Genomic DNA, 17,712 nt, shown 5'->3' with positions numbered 1-17,712 from the left:
CTCGCTCAACGTATAAGTATTGCGATTCAGCGAGGAAATGCTGCCAGCATCTCAGAATACCTAAATTTTATTTACAGTATGCATTATATGCCTTGCACTGTGTTTTATTATTAATTTTAGTATTCATTTCGCTAATAACTATTTATGAAAAACTGTAAACAGTGTACAGTTTTCATGGAGTACAGTGTTCAGTTTTCATTTTAGGCATTTTGAGAAAGTGAAGTTTTAGTTTTAAGTTAATTTGACTTTAGACATTTTGAGAATACGGTAATTTGAGAAGTAGGTTTAAGTCATTTCGAATTTTAGACATTATGAGACTTTTCTGTTTTGGTATTGCGACGTTTTAGGAATATGGTATTCTAAAATTTGGTTGTAATGAACCGTAATCCACTGAACATTAAATTTAAAATATATTAAAAATAAATAAGCACCTGGTTTCTTTTCACATCCCATATACGTTAAATGTACAGATAATACAAGGTGTGACAGAATCATGACATTGGAATTATCCGAGGGATTCAGATTCAGCTAGTTTCTTTGGAAAAGTTGTTACATATTATACACTGAATCACTTACAAAATTATTATTTCATGTTTCTGTCAAACCCTGTATAAAAATCAGTATTTAAATGCTTCTTCTCTGCCAGCTTCTTTGCTTTGGAAGGCACGCTAAGACGGTTGGTCACATACAAATTTGTAGTTTGATTTGTTACTCAATAGTCAATCGCGAGAAAGCGGCAAGGCGGATTTAGATAAAATTTTATATACAGATTATAAACTGGATCAATACATGAACTATACTTTATTTCTATTTGGACCTCGAATTGGAAGCAAATAAATTGCAGCGTACCTATTGTGAAAAGGCAGAAAACTTAGGTGCTTGTTTCATGGAGTCAGACGGGGTGAGCTGTAACTCTGAAAGTTATTATTCTACCACAATTATAATAGTATCATATTGTAGCTCAATGAATAAGGCATTTAACCACTTTAGCCTATTTTTGAATAACTCTTGTACTTTTTCTATAAATGACACAAAAAAGAAAAAATGTGCCTCTTTTTACAATTTCATAATAAGTTGATGGCGGTTTTCTTTTTAAATATTAATCGTATCACTATGTATTTAGTCTCGTTTTATAGGTAATTTATCGACGATGATTTGGTTCTTAAAGAGTAAACTCGTCAGTCCTACAATTTTGGAATAAAATCTAGAAAACTAGAATGAGGGAAATAAAATGGGGGGGGGGGGGGGTAAGGGGGGGAAAAATTGACTCTTCAGCGTGCTTCCATATCGACATTGAAGCACATATATGAAAGCGACATTCATGCCAAGTTTCATGCTTTCTTCCGGATGGGACCGTATTTTTCATTATGGACCCTAACTAATATGGATTATGACTCGCATAATTTATTATTTTTTCTATACACAAAAAATGTATAAAAGTAAAACACTTTTTGGATGCTTTTGTAAATATTGGGCAAAAATAGTAATGATAATTAAAATAAATAAGTAAAAAAATGTTTGTTAATTTTTAATAGTTTATTTATTTTAGGTAGTTCTTATAAAAACTTCTATATTACGACTTAAAGAATAGAAAAATGAAAATAATCCGCTTCCTGTATACAAACTCCTTTATTTAGAATAAAATACTTTTCTTTAAATGTAGTTAATTTCGTAAAAGAACATAATTTTTTTTCACAATTTTTTTTTAAACTAATTTAATCTAATTAGTCAGCGAAGTTTGCGGTGTGCGATGTAATAATAATAGATTGTAAGACCTTAATATAATCCACATGACATACATGTAATTAAAAAATACACTAATCATATCCATATTAATATTTAAATCGCTACATGAAATCCGCTCTCTATTTATCAATTATCACAATGCACTAATAAGAATTTTTATTTAGTAATCGCATCAGGTAAAGTAAATAAAAATACAAAGTGAAGTAATAAAATATAATAATCAACTGTACCAACTTTTCGACCACATATAAGTACATAAATATCTGGGCGACCGAGCTTCGCTCGGTTCTATTTTAATATATCACGTCTTTAGATAAAAAAAACTCTTATAAATACAAAAACAAAAAAAAAGACAAAAAACAAAAATTTAATTTCTGACCGGGATTCGAAACCCTGACCTACGATTTATCTGCGTACATTAGACCGACCTCGTACGACTGAGCTAAGCGGAATCGATGCGCGCGCGGCGAAATTAACGACCATATTTTACGTTTACTACCACCAAGGACGATTATAAAGGACCAGCAGAGTCCATACTAAATACCGTACCCCGTTGGCAGCCGTAAATCTATGTCACTAGATGTCACTAAGAGTGTCATTTGAATAAAAATGTCGTTTTTTTTTTAAAATACGCACGCGGTAGTTCAACGGCATTACAAGTGATACAGTGAAAAGTATATAGATGACGCTAGGGGCCCGTGTCATGTTTCAGTCCCTGTTTACAACGCAAGCCATCGTTCTTATTTTGAATTATGACAATCATGCAAAAGAGTACCATACTGTCAAATTTTCTATCTCTTTCATTTTGAGCGTGACGTCAATGATTAGTAATATTACTTTCAATATATTTAAAATTTAGATTTTAATGAGGCCATTTCGAACGGTGTTTATGATAGATATCATGTTGACAATCAATCTCCTGACCGTCTCGCTCATACCAATCCTATCCTATATTTGAACGAGTGCGACCGAAACAGTTGAGTATTATTGAAGATTTTTGAATGTCTAAAATCTTATTGGTAGATGTCGAAAACCCGCTTTTTCCATAAAGTGTTGGCGCGACGTCAAGTGGGTGATATGCGTACGAGCAAGTACGCGTTGGATGGACGACTACTATGCGCGGCGGTTTTTACGCGTACTTACATACATCAGCTCGGCTTCATGGCTTTACGAACCTTAGCTCGGACCATCGAATATGAAACTTAAACTTCTTCATACACAAGGGTATAAAGAAGTTTATAACCAGGTGCTCCATGACACCATTGCACCAATCTGTCGCCAGCACCGCTACACTTCAACGGCCAAGTCACACAACATCCATACTAATATTATAAATGGGAAAGTGTGTGTGTCTGTTTGTTTGTCCATCTTTCACGGCAAAACGGAGCGACGTATTGACGTGATTTTTTAAGTGGAGATAGTTGAAGGGATGGAAAGTGACATAGGCTACTTTTTGTCTCTTTTTATATCCCCCCACTTCCTTAGAATGGAGGATGGAAGTTTGTGGAGAGATTTTCGAATTTAACGCGAGCGAAGCCGCGGGCAAAGGCTAGTTAACTATAATAATAAAGAAATCGCAGTAAGGAACTTTATGTAGATTTCATTACTTTTTAGAGATAAACAAGCAGCTCCATCGAGACGGCTATTTTTTACAGAATGTTTTTGGTGGGATATACATAGGCATAGGTATATAACACTAACAAGGTATCTATTGTCTTAGTCCGTTTTCACATTATCCGATCCGATATCGGATGTCGGAAGGATTTAAATGGAAAAAATCCAAGATAGCGCCTGTAATGTATGGGGTATCAGTCCTACATCCGATGTCGGATCGGATAATGTGAAAACGCATTTAGTCTCATTAATTATTACTTATGTCAGTTTCACTAATTATTTCCTTTTATTCATTTATTATCTCAGTTTAGGTTTATACGAGTACCAAACGAGTAGTATACGAGTAGAAAATATATTACCAAAACAACACAAACTATCATTAATTTATTATAAAAACGTAATCCAAAAAGTGCCACACCTGGCGGCCTAACTATCCGCGTTGTGTCCAAGACGAAACCTGACCGACGAAGCTAGCATGTCTCTCTACATGTTAGCTGAAATACTGTCAAACCATTCACTGTGATTACTCAGATTATTATAAGCAAAATGATCTTCGAATGAACTTTCTGGACAATTGAGATGCATTGGGCGCAGTCGAAACCAGCTCGCCCCTTCAGCCGTGTCCCGTTGAAAATCGGAAAGATTCTTTTCCTTAGCACATTTAATGTTTACAAATTGGATTCGCCTTCTGTCACCTAAACTGGTAATTTTATGTATGAGGTCATTGGTCATACAATTATTAATTTATACAGTTATTAATTCTGTATCTCTACTCGCATTGCTGCTGCGATTCTAAAATATTTAATATCCATATATTATGAATATTCAATAAATCCTAATAAATCCAAGAATCTTATATACATGGATGTTGCACGCCGAACATTACTTTGAAGCCAGAAAATTTGACCTTGAATTACGTCACGCCGGTCTTGCATCTCTTTCTTTAGGGTGTCCATGATTAAGCATACATTAGGGATATCCCGCGGAATTTGACGTATTACATCTCTCGACACAGGCTTAAAACCTTTGAACCTCCGTTTTGACAATATTCTCAGCTTGATATGATATTGATATGTGTTAAAATGTCAAATATTAATATTAGCGCCATCTATCTGAGCGTACCTACCCCAAAGGTGTATCGCCATCTAGCTCAGCGTACCTTTTTCTGTATGGTTTTTTTGAGGTAAGTTTTTTTCTTAGACTTTATCTGTCTATACGGAGTTACATAAGTATTTGTCTTTTACTAACTGACACCTGTGTTTATTAAAGCATGCAATGGAATATATATCTGTGGAATATATATTTTAGTGTTTTTCATCACAATAATATTTTGGTAGTAACTACTGGGAAAACTAATCCCAGTAGCTATCAACCCCCGGTGTGGTAATTAACAATGTGGGGGAAATCCCAGTAGTTAGGACAGGTAAAAACTTGGTAGTAACTAGTGGGAATAGCCACAAAAATATAAGGGAAGTATTTGTCAATGGGGAAATAATGAAATACTAGGACGTTTTAAAACAGTATCTTTATTTTTAAGCGCCGCCCCAAATCTCAAGGAAGGTGGTTCTCAATTCGTACGTATTTCAATTCTCTTCGCATGTATATATGTATCTCAATTTAATGTTTAGGCCACGATATATATCCGTCGTTACTGGACTGATTTTTAAAATTTCTTTCTGTGTCATAATCTTCAGGCTTAAAGTGCAAATCTGCAAATTGTCGAACGCTCTGAAACATTTCCTTTTATCGGTACAATCGACAGCCAATGCTGCCTCCTTCCTTCATCTTTTGGAACACTGAAAAGTTTAATATTATTCATGTTAATTGTAAAGACATAAATTATATAAAGTTGGTATTATTATACTGTGATATGAACTATGAACATAGAAACCGTACCAAGTTGATAGATTTAGCTCCATTCAATAAGAGTAAATACCATGCAAGAAAAAAGATTGGTCACCCTAGTCGTAAAACCACACATAGCATTATTTTTCTTTAAAGGTCATATTTATCGTTCTAAACCTATTCGTGGGAATTTTGATATAATTTGAGACAATGAAACCAATATAATGATAAGAACTAACCAAGATTACAAGCAAAATAGAAGAAAATTTATTGCCAGTGAGGTTTATGAACATTTTGGTAAAATAAGTACTTACTTGTGAAATTTTACGTCGGATTTCGGTTTCCATTTACTTCCACAATGGTTCACTATGCAATACATAGCTCAGAACTTAAGTAAATCGTCGAAAAACGTTTATTTTGCAAAATAAATCTCTGAATCGGTGAATGAATTTTGACAATTCTGACATATCGGGCATATTTTTTTATTATTAGTGTTCCCATAGTACGCAGGAGGTAAATACCGGAGAAATAAGGTTTTTGATTGAGTTTTTTTTTTGTATAATACAAAGAAAAGTAAGTCAATTTGATTGAAGAATGTTTTATACGTTTTTTTTAATAACTTATCTGGCAATACATCACAGTGTTGGAATGAGATAGAACATAGGAGCAAAGGTGAATGAACCTGGCTTCAACTCATTGGTCGGCACGCACTATCCAGAGATATATATAAAATTCTTGTAATAAATCATACAATGACATTTGTGATGTGACATGGATGTCAGATGTCACATCTGTTGGCACAATGATTGCGTTTTGTTGAACGTGTTTGAGCTCAACATATAGGTTTATTATCACTAAGTATATTATATTAATGAACAACGAAACGGATGTGACATTTTCCTAGTCCACCAACGTCATCTAGTCATTTTATTTGGCAATAATTAGACAACATGCGAACAAACTTAGCCAGCGAAGCGATCACAACTACGTCGAGGCCGACCAAAAAATATAATTTGTAAAATTGTGTTTTGAGCCAATATTTTGATATTAAAATAAAGTTTTCTGATAGTTATTCATAGTATAATATAAAAACAAGTAAAAATATGTGTGAAAATATGTTTTTTTCCACTCCCGGGTTACGAAACAACGCCATCTAGTTTTAAAGCAAAAACTAAGCTTTTTTCAGGGGTACGCTTTTTTGTATGGGCTATATCAGTCTAGTATTAAATGGTCCTTGCTACCACGAAAGAAAAACTCAAAAAAACTCGAAAATTCGCGTTTTCCGGGATCTAAGGCTACGCTAGATCGATTTTTCACCCTCGAAAACCCCCACATAACAAATTTCGGCGAAATCGTTAGAGCGATTTCCGAGATCGTCGGTATATATAAATAAATAAATAAATAAATAAATATACAAGAATTGCTCGTTTAAAAGTATAAGATAATCAGAAGACAGGCAGTGGCAGCCCCAGCGAAGATGCAAAGCTTGCCCGACTGTCGGGTACTTTAGCGTCGCGTGAAGGTTTATAGCTCTTGCCCGACTACCGGGTATGAGTAGCCGGCATCTGAGTAAAGTTTACGAGTGCCCGAGTGTCGGGTACGCGGTGTCCAATGTGTTAAGTACAACTATACTCGTACTATAGGTATACTATGATACAACTGTTCATAACATTTTATTGAACACTAGCTTTTACCCGCGGCTTCGCCCGCGTAATAAAAGTATTCTTATTGAAACGTTTACAAAAAATAAGATTTTCATTTGGATCCTTAGGTTTCTTTGTAGGTACAGGGGGGTTACCATGAAGTGCTAAAGCCGTTCAGTTTAGGTTGAGAGAAAGGGACGAAGCTATAGCAGTTCCATAGCTCCGTCCCTCTCTCTCAACCTAAACTGAACGGCTTTAGCACTTCATGGTAGCCTATTGCTTTAAAATAAATTCTTGCAATGATTGTAGAATTGTTACAAAGCGACCACAGCGTAGGTAGTAGGTACGAATATGTATGTATTTTACCTATTTAAATATTTATACTGGGGAAACTTCATACAACCCACATAGCCAGTATCTCGACGCTATGGTCGGTAGGGTAGAAAGTACTTCCTTGCATTATCGCTTACAATTTTTTCCATTTTGCTTATACTTATTGCAAACGTAAACATATAAAAGGCAAGCAAGCAACGTTCTTCTTACAGCACATTGAATGTAATAGTTATTACGGATGCAGGATAGATAGATAGATAGATACATTTATTGGTATTAATCATACACCGTCAAACACTGTTACAATTATGTAAAAAATAAACTATACTCGCTGATGCCTACTTACTAATACCTTCCCACTGAGCCACCTGCATTTTACACTGCCTTGATATCGATTGCCGACCGATTATTCCGACCCCAATCCCTATTCTTATTTCTATCTTTGTCCCCGTCCCCGTCCCCGTCCCCGTCCCCGTCCCCGTCCCCGTCCGTCCCCGTCCCCGTCCCCGTCCCCGTCCCCGTCCCCGTCCCCGTCCCCGTCCCCGTCCCCGTCCCCGTCCCCGTCCCCGTCCCTGTCCCCGTCCCTGACCCTGGCCCTGTCCCTGTCCTTGCCCCTGTCAAATTATCATGCTAGGAGGTGAACTTTAAAAAATCCTTTCTTAGTGCTCCTCTAAGGAACTTCCGTGTTAATTTGAAATCTCTTGAACCAGAAGTAAAGATAAAAACTAAAGCTATACTTATGGCTATTTTGGATATTTTAACCCCATTGCACAACAACAGGGGAGAAAATTTCTTTTCTACCTCATTAAATTTTAAAATCGTTGTATTTATCGTGATCAGCGACCCGATAAACCATAAAAACGATACCCATATTGTGCTTTTGACTTTACCCCCTTTGCACCCCTTTAGGGGTCAAATTTCTTTAGGAATCCTCCTGTGAAGTTTCGAATAAAATAGTCAAACTAATCTTGTTTCCCCATACAAACTTTGAACCCCCATTTGACCCTTTTAAGAGGAGAATTTTGAAAAATCCTTTCTTAGTGCTCCTCTACGCCATATAAGGAACCTATGTGCCAAATTTGAAATCTCTAGGACCAACAGTTTCGGCTGTGTGTTGATATGTCAATCAGTCAGTCAATATCTTCTTTTATATATTTAAACCCCATTGCACCACAACAGGGGAGAAGGTATTTCACTTCCGCCTCGTTAGATTTTAAAAACGTTGTGTTTATCGTGATCAGCGACCCGATAAACCATAAAAACGATAAGGTCAGGTGGGGTAAGGGGGACTATGGGGGAAGGGAAACACTGATTGGTAACTCTGAATTTATAGACTGTAGCTGGGTCATTTGGTGGTCGGTAAGGTACTACCTAGGATTTAGTTCCAAAACAAAAACAAAAATAGCGCTAGCTCTAAGGAGTGTGCGTCCTTGACAAAAACAAAAAATCTGTTGTCGTGCTACAAGACCACGAGTTGGGCGAGTATTATTTGTGTAGTGATTTGGGTAGTAAAAAGTCATGTCCGAAGACTTTTGATATCTGTAAATATTCCTTTATATGTTTAATGTTCATGTCTCGTATTTGAATTTGAGAAAACTATGCTGTAAATATGAAAATTCAACGTGATTCATAACACAACCTACAAATGACATACCGGGGTAACGGGAACTACCATAGCCGGGGTAAGTGGAACATATGTTTCCTTTTCCCGATTTCAGGGGTCATGAACATTTTCAGAGACACATATTCTATAAGTACAGAAATTTTGTATTGATCCAAGCTTCAGTATTTTAAATACGAATAATTACTAATAATTAATAGTCGTTTTTTAATTTGCAATACTGAAATTTGAATTTTCGAAAAAAAATTGTAAAAAAAATCTTTAAAAACAATTATAATTTTTAGTTAACCACCCCTGTCTCAAGCCCATATGTTCCCCTTACCCCGAATTTCAATTTATGTAAATATTTTCTATTTTAAACTATATGTCAAAGAACCAAAGTCTCCATTTGATTGATGATGTTTTTTTTAATTTACATTGCCGGTATAATCCACACTAGCACCAATACTTTGAGATTTTAGAGAAGTGTTTCCCTTACCCCAAAACTCGGGAAAGGGAAACGGCGGGACCAGCCTAAATATTTTATAAATTTCCAGCTACATGCAATAAAGCTAGTTTAAAAATTAATTTTGCCCTAGAAAGCAGACTTAAAGAAGCATACTTTGTGTCGGTCAAGATGAATATACGACATTAAATAAAGTGATTAGAGCTCGATGTAAAATATAAAAAATGAAGTATGTTTCCCTTACCCCACCTGACCTTACCCATATTGATTTTTTGACTTTATCACCCCCTTTTCACCCTTTTAGGGGTTAAATTTTCAAAAAACCTGAAACACGTAGTCAGTCATATGTCTTAAGGAATCTTCCTGTGAAGTTTCGAATAAAATAGTCAAACTAATCTTGTTTCCCCATACAAACTTTGAACCCCCATTTGACCCCCTTAGGAAGTGAATTTTGGAAAATTCTTTCTTAGTGCTCCTCTACACTATATTAGGAACCTACTTGACAAATTTGACATCTCTAGGACCAGCGGTTTCGGCTGTGCGTTGATATGTCAGTCAGTCAGTCAATATCTTCTTTTATATATTTTTTTGATATTTAAACCCTATTGCACCACAACAGGGGAGAAGGTATTTCACTTCCGCCTCGTTAGATTTTAAAAACGTTGTATTTATCGTGATCAGCGACCCGATAAACCATAAAAACGATACCCATATTGATTTTTTGACTTTATCACCCCCTTTTCACCCTTTTAGGGGTTAAATTTTCAAAAAACCTGAAACACGTATTCAGTCATATGTCTTAAGGAATCTTCCTGTGAAGTTTCGAATAAATTAGTCAAACTAATCTTGTTTCCCCATACAAACTTTGAACCTAACCCCCTTAGGAGGTGAATTTTGGAAAATCCTTTCTTAGTGCTCCTCTACACTATATAGGGAACCTACGTGCCAAATTTGAAATCTCTAGGACCAGCGGTTTCGGCTGTGCGTTGATATGTCAGTCAGTCAGCTTCTTCTTTTATATATTTAGATGAGTAGGTAATTATTACATATTATTATTACTCAAAGTCAAAATCGTGAGGACATCATATCATTATGTTAAATACCTTGATAGTGATAACCTTGATACTTCATGTTTCCCAATTACAAATTTATCAAAAATATTATTTTGTTTTTGCACAATCGTCCGCTCTTAAGCGATAAGACCGCCTGTTGTTACCTCTGTTTAATTTGTTTTTGTTTCTTGTGCATTACTTGTAAACTATGTGAGGTGTGCAATAAATACTATTGTATTGTGTTGCCCGTGTGGTGACGGATTAAGAATTTCACCACCCCTTTCTTCCCGTGGGTGTCGTAGAAGTCGACTGTGGGATATGGGTTAAATTGTGGCGTGGGCGAGAGGCTGGCAACCTGTCACTGCAATGTCACAATTTCGTTTTATTTCAACCTATGGAGATTAGAGGTTTCAACCCCTTTTTGCCAAGAGTGGCACTGAAACTTGAGCAATTCATGTGTTCTGCCTACCCCTTTATGGGATACAGGCGTGATTGTATGTATGTATTGTATCGTCCAAATCTAACTAAGCTCAGGTGACCTACCCAAGGTAAGTACGCTTGTCCTACAACAACGAAACGTGTTATTATTATCGATCTAAATTAGTTAGTGGTAATTTAGATCGATTGTTATTATAAATACTTTTAAGGGTGAATTGCAGAAAATGTGTACCTTTTAGTGTCCCGTGAAAACAAGGAGGGTTTAAAAATATATTTTGAGAAATAAGGCACACCGGAGTTACGTTAATTTAATAAAAGCGAATCTTTTGATTCATTTCTTCCTTTTCTTTCTTTTGATCTTTTGATTTTTTTTTTTTTTGATTTGTTCTTCTATGTATATAAGTATTTATATATTATACACCGTGTTTCACTTAACACTAAAAACCTGAAAACAGTTTGTTCAGAATCGAGAGTAGAATCGATTGAGCTATATCTTGATGGGGGTAATATTTTTATTTAAATTAGTATTATTAATTATTTTTTACGTGCCCATTCTATTGTACTCGTAATACAACATTGTGTATATCGCATTGCTAAGAGGTTGTTTACCTTTTTTCAGTATTTAGGGGTATTAATACTGGCTGGTTACTTGGACGATTTTTTTTCCGCTACTAGTTTGACGTTGATTGTCAGTTTAATCTTAATGTTTATCATAAGTCATAACAAATTGAACTCGTACCTAATTACAACCTTGTCATTTTGAATATTGAGTTTATTTGCTTACTGCGATTACCTGTCCAATTTGAAGTTTACTGTGACAAAGCTTTAAAGTGTTTTACAGTGACATCTTAGCTGTCTATTGGTAAACCTTATGTCGTTGCAGTAACGTACACAAATAAATAGTGTTATGGTTTATGATGGTAGTTAGCAATTACTTTATTGAGTGTAGAGTTAAAAGTCAAGTAGAGCTGTACAGAAAATTAAAAATTCAATAAAAAAAAAGTAACGATCAGATTAAAAGGTGAATACTCTAGATGAGTTTAAAAAAATAAAAATCAGTTGGGGTGTCTGAGGTTTTGAGTGATACCGGAAACACCGTGTATATATCGTTGTCTGAGTACCCACAACACAAGCCTTCTTGAGCTTACCGTGGGCCTCAGTCAATCTGTGTAAGAATGTCCTTATAATATTTATTTATTTTATTTATTTATTTAAAAATTAATCTTAAGACAATTAATTAATTAATTAATTTTAATTTAATTAATTAATATTAATTAATTGCCTACATGGTGTCCCACTGCTGGGCAAAGGCCTCCCCCATGGATCTCCATCCGTCACGGTCTTGAGCAATCTCCGGCCAGTCACTAAGATATGCGTCCAGGTCATCCCGCCATCTCCGCCTAGGTCTGCCAGATCCTCGCCCGTCTTGCGGCACCCAGACCGTGGCAATTTTTGCCCACCTCTGTGGGTGCATGCGACAGACATGGCCGGCCCAGTCCCATTTCAACTTGGCAGTCTTAACTCCAACATCAGTAATGCCTGTTTTGGAGCGCAGCGTAGAGTTACGGATTCTGTCAATCCGTTTTACTCCTAGCATACTGCGCTCCATGGCTCTTTGGCAAACCTTCAATTTGGTCTTTTGCGCCTCGGTAAGTGACCACGTTTGAGCACCATAGGTTAGGACAGGCAGGATGCACATGTCGACGAGTCTCCGTTTTAAGGTCAGAGGAAGGTCGCCCTTCATCAGTTCCTTCATAGACCAATAGCTCCTCCACGCGTTTTGGATCCGTCTTTCGACTTCTTTGTCCTGTCTATGGCTGAAGGAAACTAATTGGCCCAGGTACAGATACTCGTCGACATATTTTATTGCCTGCCCATCTACCTCGACCCTATGTTTTGTGCTGTTGGTCATTATTTGAGTCTTGGTCCTGTTCATTGTAAGACCAACTTGAATCTTAAGACAATTGTAGCTTTTCTTTTTTTTATTTTATTTTTTCGGTGATGCGTGCAGTAACTTCACAGCAGTATAATCATGTCCCAATGTTGACCGTACTTCTATCGAGGAAGGTTGTTACGACTCATATTAGTTTCTTAAAAGTTTAATTGTAAATTATTCAGTCTTTACATGTTCTTCTTTATGTTCAGTACGAAAATATTTACTTAAATTAGGAATAATATATTATTTTGGTAATATTACATATTGTCCCAACTTATAGAACTTTCGTTACTCAGGGTTAGTTACGGAGGAATATCCCAAAGATTAGTTTAAAAATATTAGTAGAATTACTTCTCATTATTATTATTACACAGAGGGAACAACTGTCAAATTGTTGAACACAGCGGCATCCATTTTGTTTTTCAACGTAGTGGCTCATGGATGGACGCGTGGTGTTTATTGCTATAAAATCTCAGGGTGATTAACGGTGAGTTTCCAAGGTAAATAGTTTGATTATCGTACACAGTTTTATTCATAAATGATTGTTTTTACAATGTTTTCTACAAATTTACAAGATTTTAAAGCAATATGTGACATGTTTGACGATAAATATTTTTTGAGGTTATGATTTCTCATATATCTTTCTCAGTTTCGTTATTTTTCGTTACGTAACGAAACTATTTTCACTGCGATTATGTATGTCAAAAATTTATAATAAATATTGTTGATTAGAATTATAATGTTTCATTGATAATTCTGTTTTATATAGAACCGGGCAACATTTTTATTCCCATGTGTTCCACGCCTTATGTTATCAGTTTCGTTACAGCAATTATCAGTTTCGTTTTTTCTCAGTTTAGTTACTAAATCCAAAAGGTACATATTTTCTGCAATTCACCCTTAAGTAAAGGTATGCTGTCAAACTCAGGCAGGCAAGTATCGTCGCGCGATAAATGATAAAACATCTGGCCGTCCCTATCGCACTTACTAATAGTGCGATAGGGACGTCCCGATATTTTATCGTCTATCGCGCGACCATGCTACCCGTGCAGGTTTTGTAGGAAGGTTCTCTTTTCTGAAGGTCGGCTCATCCAACGAGCGAATCTTCACCGAAATTAATTATCCCGGAATTTGCCACGGCTTATGGGAGCCTGGGGTCCGCTTTGGCAACTAATACCAAGATTTGGCGTAGGCACCAGTTTTACGAAAACGACTGCCATCTTGACCTTCCAACCCGAAGAGTAACTACATAGGTCTTATTGGAATCAGTTCGGTTTCCTCAGGCTGTTTTCCTTCACCGTAAAGCGACTGGCAAATATCAGATGACATTTCGCACATAAGTTCGGACGAACTCAGTGGTACCAGCCGGGGTTCAACCCGCGATCTCCGGATCGAAAGTCGCACGCTTACCGCTAGGCCACCAGCGCTTTTTGCGTCTGTCACCGAAATTAGCTATGAAATTAGCGTTCGCAATTTTTTTTTGTTTGGGAATTGCGTGACATTGATGTGACTGATCTGATACAACTGGCCCTTAGGGCCGGTTGCATCAAACCGTCTGTTACCGTTAAAGCGTCCGTTAAATTTTATTGTAATGGAAAGTTCCATAGACGTCTGCTGCGTGACGATGATGTGTCTGTCAAATGTGGTTGATGCAACTGGCCCTAAGTCACCTATTTCTAACACGTTTCTGTATAAGCACAAGCCATTTGCGTTTCGTTTGCCATCACGGAGCCTCATAAAGACAGCCCAAAGCGCTCCGTTTTCATAGCATAACCTTAAGCAATCGGCACCTTAGGTAAATTAAAGTGGTAGGTATACTTACGTGGTCCCCGGTTTGAGTTCACACTCAAACCAAGAGCTGGTGTGTAGAATAGTGGAGAGGTATCTCTTGTAGCTGGTGTACAGGGAGGATGATCGGCGCGAGCTGATGAGGATGTTCAGGATGGATGGGACCGCAAACACGGCCAGGAGTCCCATGAACATGGATGTCGTTAGCGAGAAACAGTTGTCCCAGTAGAAGCGGCGGCCTCTGCAAATAAATTGGTTCACAATGTTTACATTTAACACTAAGTTCTCACGCTTTGTACACATATTTAAAGTCACATACGGGTCGAACGCGATGAATTAAGTAACATTATTTTATCTTTTTTCCACCTTTTCGGCCAGGGTTTGTCTTCCGCGACCACGGCCAGTGCAACCTGGCCGAAAAGTTGGAAAAAAGGTAAAATAATGTTAATTGATAGCGTTCGACCTGTATGTGACTTTAAATATGTTTACATTTGTTTTTAAAGGCCCACAGCAGACTCAGCTGGCCCAGGGGTTGACGCTACTTGGCGATCGAAACCCAACCTAGCTCTGTTGCACGGGTTGCATTGTGCACCACTACAGTAGGCCTAGCACATGATGCTGGCCCCGAGAGTATGTCGCCGCGAGATAGGTCACACGTCTTCTTCTAACAGTATTAATGACATAAGGACGGGTAGTTTATCTCGCGGCGACATACTCTCGACGCAATCATGTGCTCACCCTATAGGAGAGCTACAATACGATTACGAAGCGAAGACGTTGGACGCTCGCATCGAGGGTAGGTACAGTCAACCAATTGGAACCCTAGGCCACTCTACAACTATGTCAAACTGACAAGCAGTAAGAGATTTAATCTGACGATCTTCTATTATTTAGGTATTAGGTATACGTAAGTGCCAGTTTTACGTATAACGTTTACTTTTTATGTGAAAATACATCCAAAAAACAAAAAATTTTTTGGCGAAATTTGCTTGACGTCTGACGTCATAATATAACATTTCATCTTTATTTTGCCCTCTGAATGAAATGAGTAGTTAAAAACTTTCGGTTCCCTCATGTCACACCGTGTATATTCGTTTTCTTAATGCTATTATCGAGTGGTTTACGAACTTATCTAACATTATTATAATTAATAAGTACCTATTAACCCCATTGTAGATTAACTTATATCATAGATAGAAAGGTACACACTCGTGTCGTGACATGAGATAAGTTCTCATAAAACCACAACATCACGTATATTTAGATCAACCACGATGATTTCATCCTATACTGTTTATTGTTTATTTATTTATGTATGCAGATCGCGAGAGTTCAAGCATACGAAGTAAGGGGCGTCCATTAATCACGTCATAGGTTTTTGGCTTATTTTAGACCCCTCCCTCCCCCATGGTGATCTTTGGTGTTTTTCAGGACCCAAAGCCCCCCTCCCCACCCTGGCCAATATCACGTGTATTTTTTGCCAACTTAAGTAGACTTTTTTCGAATACCTACATGAATCTACGTCTACTCTACGCAGTCTACGCACTTAACTTCACGTGATGAGGACAAACTAAAATAGTTATTTGTTATACAAGGGGGCAAAGTTGTATTTTAACGCCGAGTGTGGAATTGAAAAACGAGCAAGTGAAAGGATTCTATAGTTGAACCACGAGCGAAGCGAGTGGTTCGAGAATAGAATCATGAACTTGCGAGTTTTTTAACACACGAGAAGTAAAATACATTTGCACCCGAGTGTAACACAAAACTTTTCCCCTCACTATAGCGAGGAAACTACAACGCAAAAAATGCGTTTTCCCCTCACTAGCTCGGAAACACGTGTTTTGTCCTTTAATACCAGCGGGTAAAAACGCATTTTATCCACTAGTGGGTAAAGTAATTTGACCTTGAATAAAGTCAAATTAACTGCTTTAAAATTGATAAAAGTAGGTGAATCTAGTAATAAAGATGATTTACCACCTGTGGAACTACTGGAAGCAGTGATAAACGCATTTTAAATTGCGTTGTAGTTTCCTCGCTATAGTGAGGGGAAAAGTTTTGTGTTACACTCGGGTGCAAATGTATTTTACTTCTCGTGTGTTAAAAAACTCGCAAGTTCAGGATTCTATTCTCGAACCACTCGCTTCGCTCGTGGTTCGACTATAGAATCCTTTCACTTGCTCGTTTTTCAATTCCACACTCGGCGTTAAAATACAACTTTGCCCCCTTGTATAACAAATAACTATTATCACTGCTTCCAGTAGTTCCGCAGGTGGTAAATCATCTTTATTACTAGATTCACCTACTTTTGTCAATTTTAAAGCAGTTAATTGCAGTTAAGCACTGTGTGACATAGGCTCATCAGCTGAATAGCTCCTCGCCTATAATTGAATAATAATAATAATAATTTGACTTTATTCAAGGTCAAATTACTTTACCCACTAGTGGATAAAATGCGTTTTTACCCGCTGGTATTAAAGGACAAAACACGTGTTTCCGAGCTAGTGAGGGGAAAATATCTTTTCACATCACTAGCTCGAAAAGGACTTTTCTCAAACATGCAATGAAATATTGTCTTTACGGTCCTTAAAATGGCCTTTTTGGGCGCAACAACTCGAGAGGACTGTTACAGTCCTTTACAGTAAAGGGATTTCATATTATTTTTTAGGCCTAGGCCTGCAAAGTAACTTTTTTTATAAAATATTGTCCTTTAGAGCATTTTTTTTTATTTCATTGTATGTTTGAGAAAAGCACTATACATGCCTCGGCGTGAAAACGGATTCCCGGCCTCGTATCCCTATCCGGCCTCGCTCGCACGCTCGCTCGGCCGTATATACCCACTTGGCCGGAAATCCTCATTTTCCCGGCCTCTGATGTAATGTACTATTTTTATTCTTTGAAAACACAAGAGTGCAAAGAATATTTGAAATCCGAACGTGTCATTAGTTACTTTTTTAAATATAATTTCTTGTAAAGGCATGTCCCAGACAGGACAATTTTCTCCCTGTGCTTAAATTGTGTTAACAAATCATGTGATGCGAACGTAAAAATAATTTCATATCGAATTGTATCCGACTAAAAACATTAAATTCAAACAATTTTATAACATGATTTTACCATAAAACACTTGAAATTGTACAAGAAATTGTATTTTTGACTCTTCCATTGTACTTATTCAGAACGCACCTTAAGTAACATTGCAATCTCAAAACGCGTGAAACGCACAGAACTAAATCAAGATAGAAGGAAAAAGT

General features: G+C 36.9%; 1 protein-coding gene across 1 annotated transcript in view; it reads right to left on the bottom strand.

Annotated features, from left to right (window-relative positions):
* The window catches only part of LOC125236365, a 36,603-nt gene that overhangs the window by 8,084 nt on the left and 10,807 nt on the right, over positions 1-17,712 (bottom strand). Inside the window, exon 3 of the mRNA XM_048143145.1 lies at positions 14,496-14,702. Coding sequence (XP_047999102.1) covers positions 14,496-14,702 — 207 coding nt within the window. The remainder of the gene's footprint in view (positions 1-14,495; positions 14,703-17,712) is intronic.

This window comes from Leguminivora glycinivorella, chromosome 19 (genome assembly GCF_023078275.1).
Source record: "Leguminivora glycinivorella isolate SPB_JAAS2020 chromosome 19, LegGlyc_1.1, whole genome shotgun sequence".
Lineage (NCBI taxonomy): Eukaryota > Metazoa > Arthropoda > Insecta > Lepidoptera > Tortricidae > Leguminivora > Leguminivora glycinivorella.
This window is presented reverse-complemented; position numbering and strand designations above follow the sequence as displayed.